Genomic DNA, 24189 nt, shown 5'->3' on the forward strand with positions numbered 1-24189 from the left:
CCCTACTCATGCAGAAGCTCACAAAACAAATACAAGTAGTAGATTCGAAATAGATCAAGCAAGGCCAAAGCACTTCAGAGAGTCCTGAAATTTTTTTAAAGTTCATAATGGCTGTCTATCCCTCAGCATGTTTGTAAAAACAAAACAAAAACAAACCCACACCAAAGAATAATTCCACTCCCACCATTTCACTGTTAACACTTTATTAAAAATACAGCTGCATATCTACCCTGTGTTAGTGTTCTACTCTATTTATAAAAGCACTCCAGGTATTGAAAATACATCATTCAATTTGGAAAATTTACCTATCTTGTGTAGCATGAATTCTTCAACATGGCAGAGATGTTGTAGAAAAACTTCATTCTATATGCTACTAATCTACAGCACCTCTTCTCAAACATGGCATCTTGGAGTGCCAGCAAAAACATTTTAAATCATCTAAATAATTTCTTCTGTTTTCTTAGCAACATGAGAAGGATCTCTCAAGCAGTCATGTGCTCACACAGAGTACTATATCAAAACCTGCCTACAAATGACTAACTCTTTTCTTGTCTCTTCCCTTCTGTGAAGGGGTGGAGGCTTTTGGGATGAATCACAACAAATACACAATTTCTGCCATGTTCTTATAAAATAAATAGATAAGGGTTTAGATAAGTAATCATTAAAAAACACTGCATCTCTATGCCACACTACAAAATGGGGTTTTACATTATTGTATCGGTCAAAGAGAAATCAGCCTCTTTTTTCACCTGAGGGAGCCACAGGCACAGCAGTGGTGCTGAGCTCCACAGCTGCCAAACTCAGCAGGGTGTGGGGAACAATATTCAATACTTCAAATTCTGTCTAACAGGTACAACGTGATCTTAAAGTGCTGCTGGAGACCTACTTTTGAAAAAACAGCAGCTTGAATTGGCCCCTATTGAAAACTAACAGCATTCCAGAGAAGTTCATTTCATTCAATTAATCTTTACCTCAACTAAATTGACCATTAACCTTTGACTTGAACAGATCTGGCTTTGTCTGAATTGACTGATATCCTATCACGTGTGAGAGGAAGAACAGCTCTAAAAACGTGGAATATTCAGAAATAGTTAAGTTCAAAGATGGATTATGATGCAATCAGACTACAGTCCTCTCTTGCTCTCCCTCCCCCATCCCAGTAGAAAGAGTTGTGATATAAATGTACTGAGTATAAATTTTCCGTTCCAAGATAAGAATTGCTGCTTCAACCCCAAGTTTTTTTAAACAGCTGAATAACAAGACAACATAGGAAACAGCCACTGTGCAATGCACAACACTGTGTGCAGCAATATTAAGCTGCAAGAGTAATATTAAATCGTAGCATTCCATAAATAAAGGAATTAGAAGTAATTATGACTATATTTCAGGCTTGCCTATCCCCAATTCTTCAGAGGCCCATCCATACTTTAGGTGAAGAAAAAAATCCTGATATTTTAGTCTTCCCAGCTGTACAAACCTTATTTGTGTATGGCTCTTTATCAGTGCTGAAATAGGGGAAGTAAAAGCAAAAGCAATATATTCAGAATGCAACTGAGAATCATTAATACTGGTTTCTGATTTTTAAGTTTTTGAATTTATTCTTGAATAGTGGAAGAGTTTAGAAAAAATATCACCAAATACTTTACCAGATGTTAGGTTTGCTATAATCACTTAATTCCATTTACGCCTACAAAGGATCAAAAAGTTCCTGTGCTTAAAACTCTAAATTCTACTAAGCATTTTGATTTCAGAAAGTACAAATCTTTTATCTTACTTGCTCAAACCTGAAGATTAATATCTCAAAGCTGAGCTGATCAAACCACTATCTGTTTTGAAAATGAGTTCCTACTTTTCAAGAGGGATTCTAGCCTGACAACTCTAAATGTTATGCCATTTTACTAGAAGTGTATTATATGCATCAACAGTACATACTCATTATTTTCTGAACAATTCTATAAAATAACACTCTAGTCCTCACATTGTCTCCCTATGGACATTCATGCTTCCACTGGGATGTCCAAATCTAGAAATAACAAAGTTACGTGACAAAGGAGAGGAAAAGAGGTATGTTGAAGGCATGGAATGAGGACAATAAAGTAGAATTCACCTTCAAGCATCCAGGAGATTGAAATATCAGAGAGATACAAAAGCTATTTCATATTGCTCTGTGAGTGGCATGGACTTGTCCATTCATCTGCTCAGCTGTTCAGATCAAATTTTGACTCATCTTAACTCCTTAGCACAATGCACCAGGACAACAAAGCTGTTGTTGTCCATTGCCTGCCTCAACCTCTTTCTGTGCACAGTGAGAGCTGTATCTGAGACACCACAGTCTGCAGTCCAATACAGTAAAATGAACTAACATGAATTTTAGCTTCTGTTAGTACACCAGTATGCTAGTACACCAGTACTGCAGGGACTCAGGAGAGCTCCTTCTGTCAGCTACTGCTGACACAGAAGAAAGGTAGGACAAACAGAAATGGCACTAACTGCATCAGCCACCCCAATTCCGTTTTTTCATTTGAACACTCATCTTAAGGTCAACAGAGAATGGAGCATGCAGATTCCAACAACCTTCTGATAGGTATCCAAGAGAAAAAGAAACAACAAGGACTCTGTTGTTGATCTTATATTACCTTTTCCTCCTGAACAGATAAAAATGTACTGCACCATTATTTTGTTTCCTGATTTGTCAGCCCCATTTGCCCTTCCAAAGCAAGGACAAGAGCTCTGGGCTCGACCAACAGAAAGCAACCTTCACTTTCTGGGGCACATGTTGTTTTGAAGCCTTGATAGAATCCCAGCACTATCATAAAATCATTCATTTTTTGAAGTCAAGAAACAATAGAGTTCCGGAAACAGGTGGCATTTGTTTAAATTGTCAAATATGCAACAGGGATTTTAAAAAATAATGGTAGGAACAGAATCAACAGATTTGAAACAAACACTTTAGGCATTTCACACCCTGATTGTGCTGAGTTCCTCCCACAAATTGTTACCATTGAAATTCTCTAGGGTAGTTGTATAGGATAAAAATAATCCTATACAAGTAGCAAAGAACCCTGTCCTGTGATCTTACAAGTACCTTAAACAAAGTTGCTTTGAAAGTAATCTAAAAAGTTAAATCTTAAAATTCATTCCTTCAGCCAGAGGGAAAGAGCTGGCAAATCTAAGCAGATAATTACTGTGGAAAAACAGCATACAATCTTTCTATGCAGATTCACTCTCCATTGTAAATAGCTTTCTAGTCTAATTCAGGACTCAACCCTTCCCCACCCATCTAAAATAAAACCACCTTTTGCAAATACACTTGTCCCTAATGTATTCCACAGGGTCAACAAACTCAAGCACTAGAAAAGTTGTTGGGATGATGCCTACACGAAAAAACATCCATCCCCAGAACTCTGCCCTCAAGGTGGTGGCAAGATCCTGTTCTTTCTTTGCTTTGGATAAGGGAGTAGTAGACCGGAGATGCCAGAAGCAATTTTAAACTCGTTTGGAATTTGGTAATTCCATTCAGAAGCTTGGTTGCAAATGGGAATTCAGTGCAAAGTATGTTGAATATTAACCCCAAAAAGAATATTCTTGAACATGAAAGCTTAACCACAAGTAATTAAGGAGATGACCTGTAAGATATCCAAGTGATTCAGACTGTAGGTGGCTCAACTGAATTTAATAAATAATTCAAGAAGAGCCAAGCAAATTCAAGAAACCATTACACACCACAAGCCACAGTGGCTTGAAATCATGAGTAACCTGACATTTACCTTCTCAGATTCCTGATGAACCTCCAAAAGGCAGTGTCCTAACCTGGAGACTGCCAAGTCCACAGACTGATTGTCAAGATTTCTCTCTACACACTGTAGGCATGTATAAAGCTCCTATGCAATTTTTTGTTGTTGTTTTAAATTTATTTATTTGAATAGAACATTGTATCCACAGAATACACCATTAAAAATGTAATTTGGTACCTCTTAAAGTCAATTAAACTTTTACACTGTTACAAAAGATGGGGGGAAAAGGAAACATCATTATTTTTTTCCTTTTTTTTTTCTGTAGTTTTCTATACAAATTTCCTGGTACAGATTTATTTGCTGCTTTGAATTACAGGATGCTTTTCCTCTGACGAGCTCTCCAAGAGGGTAGAGCAAATTCTAACTGAAAAGCATTGTATACCTGGATGCCCAGTATGAGAAAGAAAGAAAGAAGACTGAGCTTCTGGCATCACTGCTCAACTAAAACAAGAAGGAAAACACAGTAGTGGACTCTAACAAACAACTACTATTAGCATTCTGAATTTGTTTGTTTGGTTTTGAGTTCTTTCTCTCCAGTACGTTTGAGTAGATTTTTCAAAGTTCAACTTGAAACTAACTGCTGTAAACAATATAACTGCCAGGTATGAGCTAACAGTTCTGTAGATGGTTAGTTGCAAGCAATTTAATAATCCCATGAATGACTTGAGGTATGAGTCAGCAAAGATCACAAGCCCCAGCCACTAGCGGCCAGAGAAGAATTCAGTGCCCACAAGAAAAGATACCACATTTTAGAACTTCTGACCTATTCTTTGTGGCTCAATTAATAATGATTTCATAAATCATCATATATCATAAATCATAATCCTATTACATTCTTAAATTAAGCATCTCATGCTACCTGAAACATCTGTCATAATATAATTCTCTGCAGGGAAGAAAGCCCCAGACTTCAAAACCACCAGTCACAGAGTGAAAGACATATGCTTTTCAGTGCACTTTCCTAAACAGAACTTGATAATAAAACACAGATACGAAAATAAAATGCTAGAATTTCAGAATGTATTTCTTTGCTTTGTTTTTTTTTTACATTCTGAAGAGCATGGTCTTATGCTGCAGATATTAGATCTCACAGATATATAATTAGCCATTATACAAAATAGACACAAACTTGTTAAAGGCACATGACAGAATTCCATTGAGTTATTAATGTTTATTATTTTCCTCTCTAGCAGCCATAAATCAGATAACACAAACAGAATAAAAGAGGATCAAAACAGGGATATTCCTAGGGAGAGATCCAGGTGATACAAGCTGGATAATACTAGGAGGAGCTCAGCAAACCTTCTTCTTGCAAAATTTATGCCTGCAGTGTATACTGAGGAAAAAGATAGATGATCATTAAAAACATTGTTTTTGCAGCTGTCCCATCCATGTAAAGTTCCATGTTACCTATAAGGTTTGAAACATAAAAATCATGCACCCATTTTACACAAAACTCCCACTGGGCAAGACAAATGACTGACCTCCTTTACTGTCAATCTTAAGTATTTAATTTTTGTGCAAAATATTTACAAAGAGGGCTGGGAAGAGGGTGATATGTCTAAAATCCAAATGGCAAAGTGTTATCAACTGTTGTTATTTCTGAGGAAAACCCAGTTGTTAGATTAGGAAAGCCACACCCTCTTCTCAGAGTAAGGGCAAGTCGCATAAAACTTTCATTACTATGGCTTTTTAGTGGTATTAATTCGCTGTCACTCATCTTGTTTTTTTTGCGTTGAAAATGCCATCTTCTGCAAAACTTTTCAGTTGCACAAGACACAGTTATAGCTTCACTGAATCACATGCAACTGGAGCTAATAACCATGTTCTGCCATCGAACAGTCATACATTGTTGCATATCACATGCTTCCACAAGCATTCCAAACCAGAGGAAGAGACAAAACCATCAATTGTTGCTGGCTTGTTTTATTTTTTAATGAGAAAAACTAGTAAAGATGGGGACCACTGTTTCTCAAACCAAATTTTCTGGCAAAAAGATTAAAAACTGAAAAAGGTTTTATAGCTTGAGTCCTTTGATGTTCAGTTAAGAAACCAACCAAAACCATAAGCACTGTAGCTGATTTGAGGAACAAGGCAGTCTACTTATCCAAGACAGTCACAGAAATTCCTTACAACTCATGCATAACATGACTCTAAACTAGGCATGGTATATCTGAAAGTGACTATGAAGATAAATTTGCCTAACTTCCAGCAACATGAAAAAAACTACCTCAAATGCATTATACGGACACAGACAGAGATAAGATTTTTTTTTGTCAAAGAAGAACAGCTCTTCTATGCAAAAATTAAATCCTTGTAAATAAAAGATAATAAATCATCAAAATTGGAAATCAAAGATAGGAATTAAAAAAACCAAAGCAACCCAAACAAATAAACCACTGGATTAAATAGAAGATGGATTAAAATAAGCATGAAGAACACCACCATAATTCTGTTAATGTGGAGTGTGTCATAAAGCTTAACTAAAATTAGTTCTTAGGTATTTAATGTAATGGGCTTACTGGAATAAATAAGTTATATTAAAAGAACAACTAAAATGCACAATTTATAGGAAATGCAAATAGAACTGCCCTTATTAGATCTCAGACTGGAAAGCAGAAAGAAGCCAAAACAAAGTTACTAAAGAGAGACCCTCAACTTTAGTTACTAAAGAGAGACCCTCAACTCCCCTATCGCCTCAAAAATGTTAATGGAGCTATCAATTCAATTCCAAATACTTTTTATTGGTAAAAAAAATCACCTAAATCACTTATATTTAATGCTGAAAGAATCTGAACCTTTAAAAAAAAAAACTCAAATACATGCTGACAGAACAAGTCAGAGGTGAATTCCCAGTGCTAAAGTGTATTAGGGTAGATTTTCAATGCTAAGCTTGAAATAGACATGCAGTCCTTACAATAAGCCCCTATGCATATATCCATAGGGTTTTACAGATGTTATCAAGTCAGAACATCACTGCAGACTGAAGTAGAACTCCCTGGCCTGCACAGCTGTAGACATTTTTAGAAAAAGGAGGTGAAGGCAGAAGGAGGTACAGAGTAGGATTCATCTATACAAAGCTGTCTTTGATGATAAGCAAACATCTATCTTGTTGGGGCATGTTAAAGATATGGATAAATTCTAGGTCACTGCTCTAGGGAGAACAAAAATTGAGCCTTACCCCATAAAAGCACACAGTATCATTCAAGCTCTGTTAGACTTGAATTTGATTCCTGTCAGTTTACCTTTTACTCTTACAAGCTTCTTTGATGTACATGACAATCCATCAGGCAATTGGTCCTTTGCAAGCTAGAAATCCCTTCTTTGAAGCTTCAAGTGAAATAAATCAGCTGTCAAGCATCATGAACTGTGTTTTTTTCCTGAACAGTTTTAAATGCCTGTTTAATGTCCAAACAATAAAATGCCTTTTCTTTGCTACGTTTACGTTACAAGTAAAATGTTGTCTTTGTTCTCAGTCACCTGATTTTAAATGCAAAACCGTATGTCTTTAAAAAAAGTTATTGACTCAATCTAAGACATTTATTGACCCAGTCTAAGACATATAGCTGAGATACTGCAGATTTGGTTTAAAAATATACATATACAGTATAATCTTAACAGCCAAGAAATAATATGCAACATTACAAAAAGTACATGCACACCATTTCTCTTTCCATGGTGAACACACCTGAAGAATGCCTGCAGTTTTACACCTGAGTAGCAGCAGCTCAGTGATTTCACTCCCCTACTTTTAATTGCCAGTACAATTAAACCTCCCCTCCCACGCCCTGCCAAGAGTTAGTGGAAGACCGTGACCAAATACCAGTCATCTTTGATGACAGTCTTCTGACTACCGCAATGTTGTAGGGTGAGGATGAGGCAAACCTTGCAAGTGAAAACAAGCACTTCAGACCTTCTGTCCAATGACTCAGTCAGGAAAAGGAAAAAATTGAAGGGAGAGGAGACTTGAAAATAGACCATACTAATAGATACACTTGGAAAAGACTACATCTGAGTTTCCCCTCTGTGTTACAGAGAACTTCTTCAAAAAATACCAACAAGTCCTATGTTCCCTCTTGTACTGCCAAATTATTTATTTTTAGAAGTCACTACTCTTTAAGAACCATCTTACTTCCTCTCAGATGTTTTAGGAGACACATGGGGGCCATGTGGTATGTAAGACTCATGATACTGAATTTAGCCTTTCTGAAGATGGATTGTAATCCAAATTTCTTACCAGTGGGGGTTAGCACTCCAGCTGCTGTGCTACTGTGTAAAAGCATCACTACAACTGCAGCAATGTCTTGCAGTAAAGAGTGGCTCAATTTCTGAACCTTGGAAACATTTCCAGGATTAGTCTGCTGAGGGAGGAGTATTTTGATGACTTTAAAGAGGCTTACATTCAAGACATGTTGAGCTGTTCAGTTCTGCAAATGCAGAATTTCTGGTGTGTACAGAGACAGAACAATAAGCAGCTAGCAAATTATCCTGGCAAAAGTTCAGACAACCATATATTTAGCAATGCACAAGTTGTAATGAATATATTCCTCTTTTTAGACCTTTAAATACTTCCTGTGTATCAGTATGCAGTTTGGTGTTTTTTTTGCAGATTTATGTTACATCATAGAAAACTTGTGTACCTTTTAGTAACCCACTGAAAACTGACTGAAACATAAAAGTAGCAGCAGAATTTAGAATATTCACAGTTGACTCAGCTGACAAAAGTACTGTTGAATACCTTCTGCTATAATAAATCAAGCTATGCCATGAAGACGCAGTTTTTTGACATGTATTTTTAAAGTGTTGCATGGTTTCTATTTATTGAAATTTTTCTATTTTTGTGACATGAACCATTAAAAAACAACTGTGAATTACCCCACCGTATTTCTGATAACATGCTATAAGAAACTATAAAAATGCTTTGCCAGCAAAGTAAAGAGAATACTTACCAATATTAATTTCATCATCAGTTTCAGCATCTCCAATACACTCAAACTGAAAATCTTGTAAAGACTGTGAAAATTTTTGTACTGCCATGGATAAATCTAGAATTCAAGAAAAAAAAACAAATCAGAATTACTCCACTAGAACTTTACTGGAGCAAGGCATCATGCATTTCTGCACTGAATATTTTTTCTGCTTACAAAGTTTTCTTTCTAGTATATTTTTGGACATTAAACTCATTTTAAAATCACTATCACATTTTCAAAATCAAATGTCTGAGATATCCTAGACACCTATGAAACAGGCTGATGCAAGATTTCAAACATTGATACATGTATCACATTGACAACTAATGAACTTTTATACATCTTGAAAAACAATAAATTAGTATAAGAAATTGATGTCTAGTGATAAATTGCATATGTAAGTATACCACTCTTTAAAGTATTGCAATATTAGTTCACAGACAAAAATAAAGCTCATGACAGTGTTTTTCATTACCATTATCAAAATAATTACATTATAATTATTCTGATATACCACACTGTAAAATGTTTTAGTGAAAAACCCTTGTAAAAAGAAATTGAAGAGGAAAAAAAAACAAAAGTGCTTGCCAATCAACATTGTAATCCACAGATTATGATTACTATTTTCAGTGAATTTCACAAAGCAATCCAAACTTTATAGAGCAGAATCTCATAATAATTTTACACAAAAAAACCCACAGAGTATCAACCACATAAATCTGTTATCTTCTTTTCTTTTTTTAGAAATACTAATGGCAAATGGAGAGATAAATGTGATAATGAATAGATTTGGTCAAGACTTAAAAACACCACCAGTCCAGATGAGCTCAGAAAACCAAGAACAATTTTCTGCATCCTGGAGGCTGTATCTATGGCATCTATTTTGATGCTAGGAAAATTGACAATTAAGAATCTGACATCTACTAAATCTAAGGGAAATTCATGGTAGGGGTAAGCTATGAATGAAAGTCAAGTCATAAATTCTGTTTCAAAAGCATCGCGTATCTGTCTCCACCCTTGGGAATGGTGAAAAGCTGTCTAGACCTGGTCCTGGGTAACTGGCCCTGCTTAAGCAAGGCAGCTGGACGAGATGACTGCTATGGGTCCCTTCCAGCCTCAGTCATTTTGTGATTTCTTTATGCTCTGTTACCGTAAAGCCATAAATACTCATTCAATCAGTGCTGGACACAAAATTAAGAGGGCTAACCTTCTTCCAGGCAGGAATAAAACCTAACATATAAATATACAAATTGGCCTAATATCCTAAATCAACATACAAACAACTCCCATACACACGAAGTATGATTAAATTTGAATGATCTCCAACAGTAAGAACCATTCCACTATCCTAAATGAAATAAGAATTGAAAAATGACTGAAATAAAGATTTTAAACACCTCCAAACAACAATCCACAAAATAAGATGATTTTTTTTAAATTTTATTTTAATTAAAGGTAATGACGATCAAGAAAGAAAATCCCTTCCTGGATTTTGCACTGGCCAGAATTTACTCAGTGACTGTTCCTCTTGTATTTTTATAGGTAGCTATAGAGTACATCAGTCCAAAAAGAGACCCATCATCTTTAGACAATACAGACATGAACAGATTTTTTTTCTTCTATTAGTAGGGAATTCTGTATGCGTATCCGATAAATAGCGAAGATGTAAAGAGCTGGGTAAACAAATTCTGTATCTTTTGATAAAGCACATGGGAAACAGGAAAGAATGCTACTCAGATTTATTGCATCCTTACTGTACATTTCCTACTGTGCTGTACATGAAGATGATATTATTAAGTGCATTAACAAATTGAATGCTAAACAAAAACTGCTTCCTACTGTTTGTATACATGAAAACCAAATAATCTTTATAAGATGGACTGTGTTTTATGCAAATACAGCTTCTTTCATAGCTAAGTAAACGATTGTTTTACATTTGTTAGAAAGATCTAAACTTGAATTTGTCACATTAGTATATTTTAAGTTTTAAGGGAAGAAACACAGTTTTATTATTCACTCTTTCACCAGGTTACTATACTGAGTCCCAAACCCTCCTACAAAATTGCTGTATGGCAACTGATGCCAAAAGGAATTACATGGCCTTAATGTAATTGAATGGAAACATTTCCATTGCAAAAATTAACTCTTGCTAATAGGAATGGAGGTTTATTTCCTTTGGACAATCAAATAACTGTCCATGATGAACAGCACCTCTGCGAAGATGATGGAAATGAGAGAGCATGGCTCTCCCCTATCATTCTTCCACATATGCAGGATTTGGTGGAATAAATGTCAAAGTAAAGGAAAGTAAATGTTAAAAATACCAAAGGTGGAGTCTCTACTTCATATCCTGGATTATTGATATATGATGCCAATTGTATCAGCAAATCAGACACAGCTTATACATATTGAACCTGAAGGAGGTATGTTTAACCTAGTTCAGAATAGTGGGAATGAAGAATTAAGGAGCTTATGAGATAACTTGATAAACTCATGCAGCAAGATACCATTTGGAGATATCTGCCTCTATATGAGGTCTTTCCTCATACCTTGACAGTATTAGACAATACCATAATGAGTTTAAAGCTGTTCAGTGTAGCAAAGAATAAAATGAAGTTCCAAGGTCAGATATTTCCTGTAACATTCATTTACAAGTTCTGTACAAGGTTAATCTAACCTGAAAAGATAAAAAAATATTCTACTGAAAATTCCAGCTGACTTGGACAGCTTTCCTAAAGGCTGAGATAGGAGTTACTCTCTAAGACTCTGACACTGCAGTTGAATCACCAACACTGGACCAAGCAGTGCTACTTGATTGTATTTATCACTTTCTTAGGAGCATCATCACTTTAAATGATTATAAAATTATAAACCCAGTCACAGAAAGGAGCAGCTGTGCAGTAGGCATATCTTTTCTAAAAGATACCAAGATTCAAAACTGAATTAAAAAGGATTTAAGAGTAACTGTCTCCAATCAAGAAGAGGCAAATGATGGATAAAAAAAAGAAAAGAGCAGATAGAGCAGAGACCTTGCCCAGTTTTACAAGATATCATATAGCCCTGCATATCCCAAATTCTTAAAGTCACTGAGAGTCCTCAATGCATGCTGCTGCTTCCAGAAGGAAGGTAATCACCACACAAATCACATTTTTAGAGTCTGTGGCATTATTCAGAGTTGCTCTTACTTGGCATTGTAAAGTCCGTCCCTCCTTTCATTGAATTCGCATGAACTAGAACATTCACTTAGTTCAGGGCAGAAATTTTCCTTCAAGCAGAGACAACTGATCTTCTAAGTTGCTATAAAAATCTCACCAGCTTTACTGACAGGCAGTACAAGTCTATCAACCAGGAAAGGATGGCTGCTCTAAAGTCTCAATGAGCTCACAAATGCTGTTGCCCCTGCTCCTCTGCAGGCACTCGAAGTAATCTCTCTGGGTGTCAGCAAAAGAAGGAAAATGCAACCTGATAACCCTCATTTGCCAGAGGGGCAGTTCTGTTAATATGCATTTTCTGAGAGTACTCACTGTACCTCTACCACTTGTTCCCTGCTATCTCTGATTCCAAAGAAGGATTCAGTTCCATTTTGTAGTGAGGAACATAGTCAAGAGTAGCCATCTACACACTACATACTGTCAGTGCAAGGAGGTAACTGTGACAGAGTTGCCTGTTTTAGTCAGGGCTTCAGCAAGTCAATGGGCCAACAAGATTTTTTTTTTGTGGAGCTGACAGAGGAAGTACTAAAGAAGTTACCACACTGTGACCGGAAATAATAAAAGCATAACTACAACAAAGCTTAACCACAACAAAGTAATATAACACCAGTATTGCATATGGAGACATACAATACCAACCATCAGTACCATAATGCCAATGAAAGAATAATAAAAGTATCATCCATTCAGGACAGTCACAGAGGAATCATGAAATGCACTACTCTATTGTACTTCTCCCTGAAGTTTTATATATTTGATTAATCTATTTAACACATATTTTTCAATTAAAAAAAACCAAACAAACAAATAAATCTTCTGGATTATTCTGGAAGGCAGGTTTATTTAAGACTCACTTTCTTTGAAATTGCCAAAGAGAAGTATGTAATATGAACTGTAATACATTAACTTATTTTAGGTATCAGGGCCTAACAGCTGAATATGGGACAATAAAACTGGGACGAAGCAGACCCTTTGCATCACAAGAACTGTTCTTCCACCTTCTTGTCCTAGATTTGTTAAACAGACTGTAAAATAATTTCTTATTTAGAGTCTTGAAGAGGAGGAGAGAACAATACATTGCAACAATGTGATGAAATGACGGATGCTATTTCCCGAAGAATGAAAAAAGAAGTATATGCTTTGGCATGGCACAGCCTGTCACAACAAGGACAAAGTCCTACAGATAAGGACATCTGAAAAGATTTCCACAAGTTGGTAAGCACAATGAATTTTTTATTGGGCTGTGATGGTTGTCATTTGTTTGGTCTTGCCAGTCTGGTGTCCTGGAAGAACAGCAGAAAGTCCAAACTTTGGATAGGGATCAATCAATCTCCAAAAGCAGAAACTTTGGAACACTTGCAGAGGACTCATATCTCTACCCTAGTAGCAGCCTGCAAGAAAGTGTTCTCAGCAAACACATCAAAGCCCAAGTCTTTCCACTTGTTTGCTTACAAAGATGACTTCATTAGCTAATGGAGATCCAATAACCAATGTTCTTCCTGACTGATGTCAATCATCCTGGGAAAGCTTGGTATCATTCACTAGGTTAATAAAGAAAAACAGTAGTTAAAACTCATGAGAAGATTAAACATGCCTAAATGAACTCCTGAGTACCAGCTGGAATGCAGTAAATGGGACTTCAAACAACAGACACTCTGGCTAATACAGTAACAGCAATATATCTGGCTATCTGACACAAAGCTAGTTATTATTCCATGGCTTCAAAGACAGCAGAAGCAAAGGGGTTGACCTAGCAGGATATTACAGGCAATCCTTCAGTCAGCTGAATTTCAGGACAGCTGAAGACTGGAAAGGAGACTCACAGTACAGCACAGTCACCTTTGGTGTTTCAAACCTTTGGGGCAGTATGAGTCCACCACCAGATATGACGAGATGCATTGTGGTGCTCTGCTTGATGAGATACTTCATTTGGTCATGCACTGACATACAGGTTTATTAAAACCTAAGCTAGTCAGCAAAACTCAGCATTAAGATATTGTAATATGTGAATAAAGCACAGTAGAAATTGAACAGTATTGCCAAAGTACTTGATAAAACAGCATGCTAAAACACAGAGAAATACTTATCTAGTTTGTTGAGTTCTACTCCTCAATACCTGAAAATGAATCATCATTATGGTTATTTTTAATTGCTTTACAAATAGATTTATTTTCTTAATTTATTTCTTAAGCAACTCTCATTCTATAAACAATTGTTCAGGCTAAGTTATCTAAACACTTTAAAAAAGTAGTTTTTATATGAGAGACATTATTATTATTATGAAATAGCAGCTATGAGCATGATTTGCAGTATTCTTACCACACTAAATGACAGAAGCAAGGAAGCATTTAAAAATTCATAAAAGTGAAAAAAGGGCTTTCAGTATTACAAATATAAATCCGTAAAACACTATTTATTCTGGAAAATGCTTGTGAGATACATGTCTCCCTAAATAGTTCATTACATGCTCTTCTACACTGAAGATGAACAGAGAACATCCTTGGCTTTGTTATTTTATGAGGGAATGAGCTTCAAGGATTTGAGCTATATCAACAGCCAGAAATAAGCTGGAGGAACAAGAACACCCCACTGAGAAGCACTGAACTTCAACAGCTTCTGTGTTTGCTACAGTCAATTTGATTGTAAGTAGAACATGTCACAGTGGGATATCTTTTTCCACACCATAGACTGTAAACACAGAAGCTGGCAGTACAATTATGTTTAGGCAATATGAATGATTAAGCAGCTAAAAGCAGTGATCATACAAGACTGTGTATGTCACTAGTATATTTCAAATTTCTTCCTGGCTTAAGGGCTTTCTCATTAAAACTTCCAGTTTCACAGCAGTAGTTCCTAATTCAGAGAAAAGCACCAAAATGCATTTTCTTTGCAATTTCTGCCTTTCCACTCTTCATTGCTCACTAATAATTTAAAATTAAAAATAAATTATTATCAATGGTTTTAGGTAATTATCACACTTAGAAAAATCTTTTTGCTCATAACATATATAGCAGCACATATAAAGGGACCTGAAGGTTAGCACAAATAAAGGGACCTGAAAATGTCTTACAAATCAGCCCAAAGCAGCAATCCTGAGCCTAGGAATGTCGGCATATATGCCAGTAATGCAATTAATTTCTTCGACTGCATATGAAAAGAATTCTGGGTTTTGCTGCCAGAACAGGTAATCCCAATTTAATAAAACATCACTGCCATAACATGTCCAGATCACCTATAGTTAGAGAGCAATTTACAGTGCACGTTAACATGCCTTCTAAACACTGACAAAAAGATCTGTATAGTCAGCTGATGCAGCTTCTGATGTCTTTGGTTTCATGGCTTTCAATACTGGAGTCCTTCCTTTGAATGGAATATTTTCCATGGTATTTCTATTTTTAGAAGTCTATTTGATGAAATTATTTACACACACTTATTATTCTTTACTTCTCAGCTGAGTTAATTTCTGGATCATATAAACTTTTCTGATTATCATAAGAAAAAAAAATGACAAAAGGGAGAAAAAAATCCTCTCCTCTTATGAGTGACCACATTTTATCCAAATTCAGCAGAATTTAATTTGGCAAAACACAGGGCAGGCTGGCACAGAGTAAAGACTATCTGCAAGGGCTGATCGAGCTAATGCTGGCCACATGCCACAATGCTTTTTTAAAGAATCCACAAGAAAACACCACAAGGGAATAGAGAATCCAGTGCCCAGTGCCAGAGATTTTGCAGCTCTAGGGCCACTGCTCTGTATTGACACAGTCTTTCATTGTTGCTCTCAATAAACTCTTTATCCCCTTTATTTGCCAGCTTCATGAGTGCATATTCTTTGCCAACTTGCTATTCACAGAACAATAATAAGCAACTAAAACAAACAACTCTCTACCAACTCCCTACCCCTACAATCCCACATTACTTTTTTACCTTAGGCTCTATGCTTTGCTCTTAATTTCAGGGAAGCTAACTTCTTCCTACAGTCTCCAGGGACAGGACATCAGGAGAATATGTCAACATGTAGCCCATGCATTGCTGCATTCCTCTGCGGTTACATAAGGCACTGAAATTTTTCAGTGTCGTTCTCTTACTCATGAATATTTCCATGAGAAAAATGCACAATTTGCTTTCCCATTCTAGAAAGCACTGAGAAATCCCCTTGATCAAATGCAACAAAATCCCCACTTTCTTAACTATGAGGCAAGAGCTACTGAAACGTCTGTATGTTCTATAAACTTCATAGCTATTCATACCAACACTGTTCAGTCACAACTTCTTATGTTAGACACTTGTGCAATACTTTGGGTATTCTTAGAACTTCTCTACAGTTAGGAACTAAGTCTAACACAGTCTTGAGGACACTTCAAGAACACAACACTGATGTTTAATGAGAAGGGGATTTTTATGCCACATTTGCATGCTTACTTGATAAAAAACATACTAAAACTTCCATGAAAGTAACTGTTGAACCTAGTAATATTATACAGACAACAGACAATATTGATCATATTCCATCCCTCTTTTCACTATTCCTTTCCTTACCCCACCCACTTTGTGTGAACCTAACCTTATTCACATAATCAGAACAGAAAGAAATGAACTTTAGTTCAGTATACAAAATCTGTGAAGTCTATAAAACTACTATCTTGCTTTGACTTTGCCTATTTATAAATATATGAAATAATAAAAATGCACCTAAAAATCTATGTCCTGTAACCTTTAATGCGGAGGACACAATACAGTACATACTGCTCATCTGTTTCTCTGAAGTTAAAGCATGTATGTAACTTCATAGCTCTTTCTCATATTAAGTGATGTCATTTTGTTTCAATACTCCCACATTCTTGTATTTTATTTCTCATTACCTCATTCTTACAAAATCTTTTCTCAGTATTTTAGTTTATAAGACTGTTTAACTGTTTACTGCTGCATTTGATTAGAAAACAAACTGACTTTGCAGGGAATTACCATGGTTTAAACCTTTCAATCATCAAACCATATTCACAGAATTACACTCTTTACAAGTGACTAATCACATGGTACAAGGCAGAACAGAAAATTTTCCTTTGCCACCACTGCAATTTTTTACAGTCTTTCCCCACAAATATGGCTACAATTTTCAGAAAGCATTTGGTTTCCTTTTACTTCTGAAATTGTAAAGATTGGCTGTAGGGTGTAACCTAGTACTATTTCTAGCATATTATTATATTTTTCTAAATTATATTCAACCGAAGCATTTCTATACAATGAGAGTTTGCTTATTGTCATCCTGTATACTTTTTGACTAAGATCCACTGTAAAGGCCTGAAATATTCCTACATTTCTTCTGTCCTGGAGAAAAATAAATCTTAGAAAACAAGTACATTTCCCTACTTTTATTTCCATTCTCAAATAAATATCATTACTAATTCATCTGCATTCTCAGTATTTTCCCTGTCTGTTGGTAAAACTACTCCATAGTTCTCTATCAGAAAGGTCTCAAAGATTCCTAAACTTTTGTTCCTGAAACTTGCTTTGACCCTCAACATACATTCTCTTGCTCCTTGTGGGGATTTTAAATGCTTTTTCATGATCTTCCACATTCTTCCCCCACCCCAAGGATGTGTATTTCCCAGAACAGTGTCAGACTTTTCCAGGGAGTAGGGTCCACATTCCAATATTCTCCCCCCAGACTCTTGCAATGAAACACGGTTTATCAGGCATGCTACGTTATTTCTCACTCCTCCTGGCACATCCCAGCAACACTGAGCAGGCAGAGAAGCACCACAAAAAGGACAAAGAAACTAAGAGCAGATGCTGCCAGAGGTTGAAAAAGCAGAGAGCGATTTCCTGTCTGGCAGCTAGGGAGTTGCCAGAAAAAATATGGGAATTCCCAGATTTTTAGTGAAATGAAAGGTATTGGTGCATCAGATGATCTTATAGTAAGACATGAAAAGACATTTTTCTCTGTTTGTTTTTAATCTTACCATGCATCCAAAGAAATGTTAAAAATACATGTGTCTATTTGCAGACAATGAAATATATGATATAAGACTATAATTAAAGCCTATGCTGCAACACATTCTTAAGGAGCCAGAGTTCAGACTATCTGACCAAGATCAGTTCTGCCAGCTCAGTGCTGTGCACATGTAGAATGAGATCCAATGTCCTCACTAATATCCCTACCCAAATATCTTTCCAGAGAAAAAAATAAAATATAGGATTATTTCTGGTATGAACAGGGAGCTCTAAGAAGCTGCTTCTATGAAATCAAGAATAAATCACTGCAGCAATTATCATGCAGATCCTCAGCTGTAAAAAAATTCTGCAATATATCTTTCAATGCTTTTATGTTCCATGATTTTTACATTAAGTAGATTCTCCTGTTCTGTGAAGAGAGCTGCTCAAAGGAGGATCAGTCCCACTGGCCTGTGCTGGATGGCGGGGGAGGGATGAAAGGAATGAAAGCAGTTATCAAGGCATTTGTAAGTAGTGAGCTCTTGGAACAACATTAGAGTTGAGGGTCATGGGAAACAGAAGCATTGCTCACCCTTCTTCCTGGCAAGTTTTCTGTGCTTGGGCAACAAAGTAAAATGTGTTGTAAGACCAGAAGGAGGAGGAGAGGGAAAAAAATTAAAATGTGTATATTTAGTTTATTTAAAAAAGAAGAAAATATTACCACGTGGCTTTAAAGGAAATGAAACACTTTCCATATGAAATTCTTTCAGGCTCTTAAAGCTCAGGAATACAATGCTTGATTAGATTCTTTTGATCACACAAGTAATACCACAGTCCGATGTACTTCAGTACTGCACTTAATAGGGGTGGGGGTGTGAGAGTTCTAACACACATACACAAACAGATGTTACATTTGTTTAGAGAGTCAGATATGCACTTCCACATATGGAGGGCAGAACTAAGATTCCTAATCAAGCAGAATTTTGTTCAGTGACATTAAATGTCACTAAATGTGTTGACCAAACTTGGCCTAAAGTAAATTTTTTTCCATTCAGCCTACCATACAGCCAGTGCACTATTACACACTGCTTAGCTACTTTTCACTACTTAGAGAATGGATACTAAACACATCAGTTTCATACAGTAAACAAGCTTAACATGCTAGTTTAAACTGTCTTCTCCCTTTAAAATAGGAAAGCAATTCACAAAATACAGATATGAGAGCAGTTTAAAGTCTGATGTCACAATGAAAGCACTTAAAAGTCTTTTAAAGATACATTTTTGAGGGCTTAAATTAAATCACTTGCAGTATCATAAATTCAAAAAACTGTTACCAAAATAACTATATTCTAAAAATGGGTGGAAAAAAATAACAGCAAAATGAAATATGCTTCATTAACTAATGAAATCCTCGACTACAAATCAGTTTCACCAGGTGAGCTCCTGCTTAAACAAGTCAGAATTAAGTGTTCCCAAGGAGTTTGGGGTTAACTCAAATTTACATATATGAGACTATTTCCTTAACACTTATAGTTTTTACATTTTACTTTCCAGATTTATTGCATTTAGTTAGAGAGAATTATAAATAATCCCTGTAAAATCCAGTATTCATAGGATGTTTCTTTCTATGTATAAAGCCACTTCAAAGAACAGGATCTTTATATTAAAAAAAGAGAGGGAGAGAGAGAGAAATATCGCTCATACTCATTTTACTGGATTTTTTACTTAACTTCTCAGACAAAAATAAGGAATTTGAGTGACTTTCAGCAGAAGCCTGTCTAGTTTCTCTTAAGTCAACTAATTTGTAAGAAGGACCAACTAGCTCTCTACATAGTTCATGTATTATTTTTTTCAAATTTTAATTCTTTGGAATTTTGTTCTACTTTCCTGTCAAAAAAATATGTAGGAACATATGAAAACATCCTCTTGTTATCTTCCTGGCAGAGTGATATCCTTTAATTAATAATCTTACCATCCATTAGTACTAGCAGTGTTTATATTAGGGCATGTGTAATGAGTTCTGAACTAACTACTATCACGAACAAATGAGACCTTGTCATAAAAACAGATATATAATAACTGGGTTGCTTTATTACTCTACATTCAGGCATGGTCAAGAAACATATTAAATTCTAGTAATTATTTGAAATTGGGGGAAAAGACACACATCATTAATGCCAATCCATCAAACCACAAGAGACATGCACTTAAAAACTATACAGAGATTTTGTCTCACTCCTTGACACTGTCTCTTGATATCAAAGGTACAGGGAATGGAGGCATTGGTGGTACGTGGTAAGCAAATGGCAAGAACCCCTTGTTTCAAGAAATGCGCACACAGCAATCTGCCTGAAAGGGTAACTGGGGAACACCAGAGTTCTACAAAATGACAAGCAGTACAGAAATGATGGTTGTTTCCCAAATGGAAACAAAAGGCTGTCTAACAGAGCAAGAAGCAAGCTCAAAACAAAGCAAGAAGATGCTTTTTCTTAACATTTGTAGTTAAATAATGAATCTCACTATAACCAGATACTTTGGATATTAAAAATGTATGTGGGCTCAAAAAAGGACAAGTTCTCAGAAGAAAAATCCACTGAGAGCTATTAAAGACATAAGTAACCCCTTGCTCAGGAAATCTTCAAGCCCCAAACCACTGGAGGCAGTGGAAGCCTCACTGCACTCTGCCTGCTGTTTTTCTCTGCCTTAGACAGTCAGTGCCATGTGTGAGAGAAAAACAGAACCCACAGCACAGCACTCACCCGAATCTAGAGACAGGATGTAACACCAGATAAGCTTCATGTCCAATCCTGCACAGTTGTGCTTATGCTCTTTGTAGAAAGATTTGGACACATATTATGTAATTGCTTCAATGCCTCAAGACACTATTAGCTGATGACCAGCACCTGCTAGTAGGAGGTTATCACTGTCATGGATGAGCCAATCCATGGGGTAAGCCCTCTTTAGCCACCTATCCAGGGCCATCTGCCTGAGAAACAGGCAACAATAGGACAAGGAGCTGAGTTCACACTGAAAAAGCAAGGATCATGAAAATGATGTGTCTTCCTGGCTGAACCACAAGGAGACATTCTCCAGTGTATGGGCAATGGCAGGTAGATGAAAGCTGTATTATCTCCAACAGCTCCAGAGCCAGAGGATGTGGGCCATTACACCTTTAGTTATATCCCAAGGCTGTAATTCTTCCAGCAAGGACTTTTTCAGTTATTTGTAATATGAGGTAAACTAAGTATAATTTTTCACAGTAAAAATAACTGCATTAATAAATAAATAGCTGACAAAAAGTTTATTTGGACTACCAAGCACAAATGGCTACAATGAAGACTGATTATAAGCTGAATTCCTTGCAAATGTAAATTATCTTCACCCTTCTCCTTCAAAATGTTCCTAACTTATTCTTAGCATGAGGGCAGTCACTATGTCGACAACTATTACATGACTTTTTTTTTTTTTTTTCCTCAGGGTTCAGTATTGCTCCTTCCTCCTCCCATTATTGCTCACTGCCTAGCATCCAAGTCCAGGAATAAACAAGGAATTATCTCAGCCTTCAAGCATGCCAAATCTAGAAAAAATAAAAGAAGTAAATTTTTATGTGATATGCAGCTCTATTATCCTATTTACAGAAGGATATGCTGAAAGCAAGACTGCCTAAGGCCACACACCCTAAACTAGTGATTAGGCAGGCCCTTCTAGTTCCCTAGGTCCTTGCCCATTATTCCAGATGCCATTCTGTCAAACCAGGAGATGTTAACCAGAGCTGCAACCACACAACTTCTCACACTTCCCTGTCACCACAAAATCTGCAACTTCCTTCTTCCAAGGGGGCACAATTTTGAAAAACAGATTTATATTAAAAGGAGTGAAGACCCTAATTTCATTGAAATAAATAATAGAAAAAAAATAAGCAGCACAACATTATTTTGATCCATTTAATGCAGCCCCTACAGAAGGCTTGGTTACTCCAGTTGCAGCAGTTAGTGCTCTCTGTTTCAACTCAGTCTCCATGAAAATTAAGAACACCAGACACACAGATATGCCTACTTGCTTAACAGCATTTGCTAAACTTTAGTTCAAGCATTTTTAAAAAAATGTAAAAAAGAAGAAACAAAAATGTGACACAAGTATTAAGGTTTGCACAATTAAACTCTAATGTTTCTAAAAGGTGTTTCTAGAATATTTTACATCTAAGTTTAATAAAGGATTTTTGCATATATGTTTCCATAAATTTTCAGGTGCTGCAGGATGTTACTTCTCTTTCTCAAAAAACATAAATTTCCACCAGCTAAGATTAATTCCAACTAAGATTTCAATCCAACTTCATCACAGCTCCATCTCAAGAATCAGTATCTGAAGAAATATTGAAGAAAGTGTTTCTTTGCATAGAAGTTCTAGTAGAAACCTACAGAGGTTTTCACTAAGAGAAATGGGAAAAAAATTCCTTCTTTAAAGATACAAAACAACGCTGAAATAGCTGATAACAAAGCTTTTAGAAAATACCCATCCATTTTGTTTCCACACACAATGGCAAAGTCAATAACAAGTCAATGAATCAATAATTCACTGAGAGAAGGAAGAAAAAAAAAAAAACAACAGAAACACTTTGAGCCTGAACTAGTTATTTATTCATGAAGGAAAATTTGGCGTTTAAACCTAGAACTGTATTTTTATCCAAAGTCTGACTGCAGAATATCCCTGACCTCACCATAACATTATTTTCCCTCAAGTTTGCTGCAAGAACTTGCACTTGGAGGAGCAGCCTTGCATGCCTCACAGTTTGTTGGCTAGCTGGATTTCCATTCCATTACAGCCTCCCCCTCTCCCTTTTCTCAATGAAAAGTGGCTTAAAGACTTATTTTAAATGCCCAGCAGCACTATGACTTCCGTAGACTCAATTTAACACAAGTGGGAACTTTTCCATGAAAGTATACTTTTCAAAAACCGTGAGAATACTTAGCAAGCTTAAAACCAAACAAGTTCTGTAACTGGACACAATTCTGAAATCATTGATTCCTTTTAAAATGGAACTGGAATTCTCTGTGAAAAGTTTCAGTCTAGACAACATTTGCTATCTACAATGAGCAATACGAACCAAACAAACAGAGTACAAACATGGTAGTCTGGATTTTGGACACTGCCTCCCAAACGCAGATATTTTTTTCTATGAGCATGTAAAATGCTTAACTGCAATGGATACTCCTTTCAGAGGTCCATGTCTATTGACTGTAATCGTTTTTCCTCTGCAGTTGAACAAGTTCATAAACACAAATCAATGAAGAGTCTCTGAATTACTTGGGAGAATTAATTTAACAGCCAAGCAAAACACCTTCCCAAAATATTCATGTTAGCTTCCTTGACATAAGCAAACAGAGCACATCAAAATATTGGCTGCAAGAGGAGGAAAACATGGCACTAACTAGCTGGGGGAGGGGGTAGGGATGGTGTTTGTTATTATTAATTATTTTATTTAAAATTACAGCCACCAATAAGTAGATGTTTTTGCAAATATCTTTGGGTCTAACATGCAGGGCAAGACATAGTTTCTCCAAAGTCAATTCTATTTTGTGAATTGTATCGGAATTAAGGATGCCCAATCTATACCTCCTTAAGGGGTATCATAATGACCACTGCTGAGTATTGCAATAGCTCAGCTACTAAGGATTCTGATCCTCTGGCTCCCTAAATATACTAGAGCATCTGTTATCAAGCCAATTATTCATAAAGACAGGCTTGCTAAATCCTTTTACAAGCACCTTGCAACACAAAACAATACTCCTGGGATCTACTCTGCACAGACAAGAGCCCAGAAGACTGAAATAATCTGAGCCACCTCTATGCTAGCTGGTCACTTTCATTACTCAGTGGCCAAAGAGCTAGCAAATTTAACTTTGATATCATACCCTCAAGCTAAACTTATAAATTAATCCTGTGCATTCTGCTGTTAATTCACAATGTCTGAAAATAAAATTTAAAAAAAATCACTGTGGAATAATAATTCTAAACTGGGTAAAGACAAGCAAAGACTGCTCTCAAAATTATAGTGGGAAAGAGTAACTATAAATATGGATGAGAGAATCAACATGAAGTTTGACATAAATAGCCTCACTGAGAATTATTTTCCTATTGGATTTGGAGGTCACCAAAATATGCACACGGTTACTTAGAATTAGAACACCCACTAAGTCAAACAAAAACAACTTACAGTGCCAGTTTTTCAGTGATGACACTCAAGGTGCTGATTTTTTTTTGTGCTAATCCTTCCTTCTC

General features: G+C 36.2%; 1 protein-coding gene across 1 annotated transcript in view; it reads right to left on the minus strand.

Annotated features, from left to right (window-relative positions):
* Positions 1 to 24189, minus strand: part of ARHGAP42 (Rho GTPase activating protein 42) — a 142136-nt gene that overhangs the window by 101566 nt on the left and 16381 nt on the right. Inside the window, exon 2 of the mRNA XM_036389283.1 lies at positions 8744 to 8839. Within this exon, the coding sequence (XP_036245176.1) occupies positions 8744 to 8839 (96 nt within the window). The remainder of the gene's footprint in view (positions 1 to 8743; positions 8840 to 24189) is intronic.

The sequence above is a fragment of the Molothrus ater genome, chromosome 2 (assembly GCF_012460135.2).
Source record: "Molothrus ater isolate BHLD 08-10-18 breed brown headed cowbird chromosome 2, BPBGC_Mater_1.1, whole genome shotgun sequence".
Lineage (NCBI taxonomy): Eukaryota > Metazoa > Chordata > Aves > Passeriformes > Icteridae > Molothrus > Molothrus ater.